Below are 3,420 nucleotides of genomic sequence, written 5' to 3' on the forward strand. Positions count from 1 at the left end.
TTATTAAGCTGAAAAATTGGCTACCTGTTCAACCTCAATGCATATGTTTGGGGCATGAGCACTGATTCTCATTGGAATAGACAGCAACTAAACTGTAGCACTTCTGGTAAAACCGTAAGTGCTCTGACACCTTCTGATACTTTTACAAAGCTGTGCACATCTCTTCCAATGTTTATACATGACAATGGAAAAAAGACAGCTAGGAGGATCTGCTGTGAAAATGCAACCTATTAAAGTCTGTGGGAAAACATTGCAGTTAATCTAAGTCATAAATTAAAGCAAAACAGCAGTAAATTGAGAAGGACAATTAAAGTTGGTATAATTATTTTTTATTTAAAAAAAAACCAGTAAAATTAAATGTATGTCTTGTATACACATGCAAAGGAAAAAAAAAAGGAAAGTGAACCATAAAGAAAAGATACTTAAAAAGATGTGACTTTATATGTTTATTTTAAAAAGGAAAGCAGAAATCCAACTAATTTGAATGGGAAGTAGGATTGGTTTTATGATGACTGGCTTTCAGAGCGTCTCCTTAATTGTAAATAGCATAATTTTGCACCCTTAAGGGTCAGAAGTTACTTTAGGTATTGGCAACATGCACACTGGCATGAAGACTTGAGACCAGCTTTCTCAGGTTCTTTCCTACCTTAGGTCTGCAGGGAGAACAGGGACAAGCTTTGAAAGCAGTGAGTTTGCCTTGTTGCTGCTGCTCAGGCAGCGATGGTTGGGTGGTTTGGTAGTGCCACGTACACTTAGGTCTTTCTGAGAAGGAGTGAGCTGCACACTGGGGCTTGGTGGGACCATTTACTAAACCTTCTCACTGCCCCTCCGGGTTTTTTTCAGCGTGGAAATTCTGTAGGAGAAAGCACCTAAGTTCTCCACATTGCCCTCCTATTTCCGCAGCAGAGCTGCATCTGTGCAGAGCAGGACCCACAGCTTACCCACAGTGACCTTGATAAGCACGCAGCAATGCTAGACCTTGGTGTCCCGTTGTAGTCAGCGTCCCTCTCAGCTCCTGGGTGTATGCTGTAGCTTGAGCACCCACGTAGGCCGTGGGTGACATGGGAAGACAGTGAGATTTATGTTGCATTTGTTGTTTTTGTTTTCAGAACCTGGTTTGCCAGCCACTCTCCCGAATTAATATGCGAGGCTTGCTGGAGCTGGGGATTCCCACTGCCTGCCCAGAGGAGTGCTTGGATGAGCGTGGCTTGATCTCCCTCTTGTGGAAAATTATCGGAACTAAATTCTCGTGGTACTAAAGAAGGAAAGTCCAGGTGAACAAATGATGGCAGCAGTTACCATGTCACCTGATGCATTTGTGGGCCCTCAAGTAAATGAAGAGATGGACTCTCTGATCGTACTGCATTATAACTACACAGGAAAGCTTATTTTAAGGGAAAAGGCAACTGATAACATAGACCTGACCACTATTGCATTTCTGATCTTATGTAGTTTCATAGTCCTGGAAAACTTGATGGTGTTGATTGCCATATGGAAAAACAATAAATTTCACAACCGTATGTACTTTTTTATTGGCAATCTAGCTCTCTGTGATCTTTTAGCTGGGATTGTTTACAAAGTGAACATTCTTATGTCTGGGAAGAAAACTCTGAGTTTGTCCTCCACAATCTGGTTCATTAGGGAAGGCAGTATGTTTGTTGCTCTGGGAGCCTCCACTTTCAGCTTACTAGCCATAGCTATTGAGCGGCATTTGACCATGATTAAAATGAGGCCTTATGATGCAAATAAAAAATACAGAGTGTTTCTTCTCATTGGTACGTGCTGGCTTATTTCAATTTCCTTGGGTGCCTTACCCATCCTCGGCTGGAACTGTATAAACAACTTACCAGATTGCTCAACAATTTTGCCTCTGTACTCCAAGAAGTATGTTGTGTTCTGCATTAGTATCTTCATAGCCATTTTGGTTGCTATTGTCATCCTATATGCCCGTATCTACATCCTAGTAAAGTCCAGCAGTCGTAATGTCACTAACCACAATAACTCGGAGCGGTCCATGGCGCTCCTTAGGACTGTCGTCATCGTTGTTAGTGTCTTCATTGCCTGTTGGTCTCCACTGTTCATCCTGTTCCTCATCGATGTGGCCTGCAGAGTCAAGGAGTGCTCTATCTTGTACAAAGCCAACTGGTTTATTGCTCTGGCAGTCATAAATTCTGCGATGAACCCAATCATCTACACTCTGGCCAGTAAGGAAATGCGTCGGGCTTTCTTTCGCCTTGTTTGTGGCTGCCTGGTGAAATCCAAGGTGGCCAGATCTTTGCCTATTCAGCCCACACCAGATCACAGTCGAAGTAAATCCAGCAGCAGCAATACCCAGAAGCCAAAGGAAGATTTCCCACCAATAAATGTTCCCTCGTGTATTGCTGAGAAAAATGAATCTTCATTTCACAATGGAAACTTCTGTAAGTAAAGGATTCCTTGAGACAAGTACCTTTCTGTGGCTTTTGAACTACAAATGTAGTTTAAGCATTCATGCACTTAAGTCACATGGCAAAACACTAACCACTTATTTAACTTTGAGGACTTATTTATCAACAATCATTTGCCTTGTGTGTTCATTCAGTAACACACCTGATTCAGAAAAAACCTTTCATGCTACCCAACAGCCAGGGCAGAGTCCATGCCCATCTAATGACATTGTGTACCACGATGGCATTGCATGACGGGGTTGCATTTGGCACTGCCTGCCTGATTTTGTGAGACTTTAAGAAAACCTGTTACAAACTTCAGCATTCACTAAACACTGATGATGATCGGAAAATGAGCCCGATTGTTGCCGACTGGGAGAAAAGCTCATTACATATGTTGGTGATTATAGTTCTCTGTACGTATCTTGCTATTATGTTAATGGCCTTATATGTATGTGGTATAAATAGCTGTATATTTGTACAATTCCTTATTAAGAAGTCGTTGTTTGGTAAAAGTTTACAATATGCTAAACATTGTATTGCAGTATACAGTGTAAGGTGACAAATTATACAAATAGATAGGTGTGTTTCAATGGGGATATTTGAAAATATATGAAGTAGTAACTTTTAACTGACAGGAACTTTAACATGTCATATCAGTGCAGTATTTTTATTTTTTCCACTGTTATTCAGACTTTTCGTGTTTAGTGAAAGACAACATGACAGTTGTCACTGTGACATTTCACAACTTATTTTAAACAAGCAGTAGTAAATAACCATTGAGAGAGGCTATATATGTTTGCTATTTAAAGTAGTTAAAATGTGACCCAACAATACACATGTATCAAGTGTATGTACTGTTTCAATGCATATATTTTTACTTACTATTTCCAACGTATTTAAAAATTTATGTCAAACCTATGTACAAACCTGTGTACTTTGTGAATGCACTACCTAAGCTGAGATACTTCAGTTCTCAAACGGAGACGTATCA

At 40.3% G+C, this 3,420-nt stretch overlaps 1 protein-coding gene across 1 annotated transcript; it reads left to right on the forward strand.

Moving 5' to 3' along the window:
* Positions 1-1,282: 1,282 nt before the first annotated feature.
* On the forward strand, positions 1,283-2,428 carry S1PR3 (sphingosine-1-phosphate receptor 3; the record flags this gene model as incomplete). Its single annotated transcript, XM_082013411.1, has 1 exon — positions 1,283-2,428. The coding sequence occupies one exon, from the start codon at positions 1,283-1,285 to the stop codon at positions 2,426-2,428; it is 1,146 nt and encodes a 381-aa protein (XP_081869537.1).
* Between the last annotated feature and the right edge of the window lie 992 nt (positions 2,429-3,420).

Source organism: Phaethon aethereus (assembly GCF_964289735.1).
Source record: "Phaethon aethereus genome assembly, chromosome: Z".
Classification (NCBI taxonomy): domain Eukaryota; kingdom Metazoa; phylum Chordata; class Aves; order Phaethontiformes; family Phaethontidae; genus Phaethon; species Phaethon aethereus.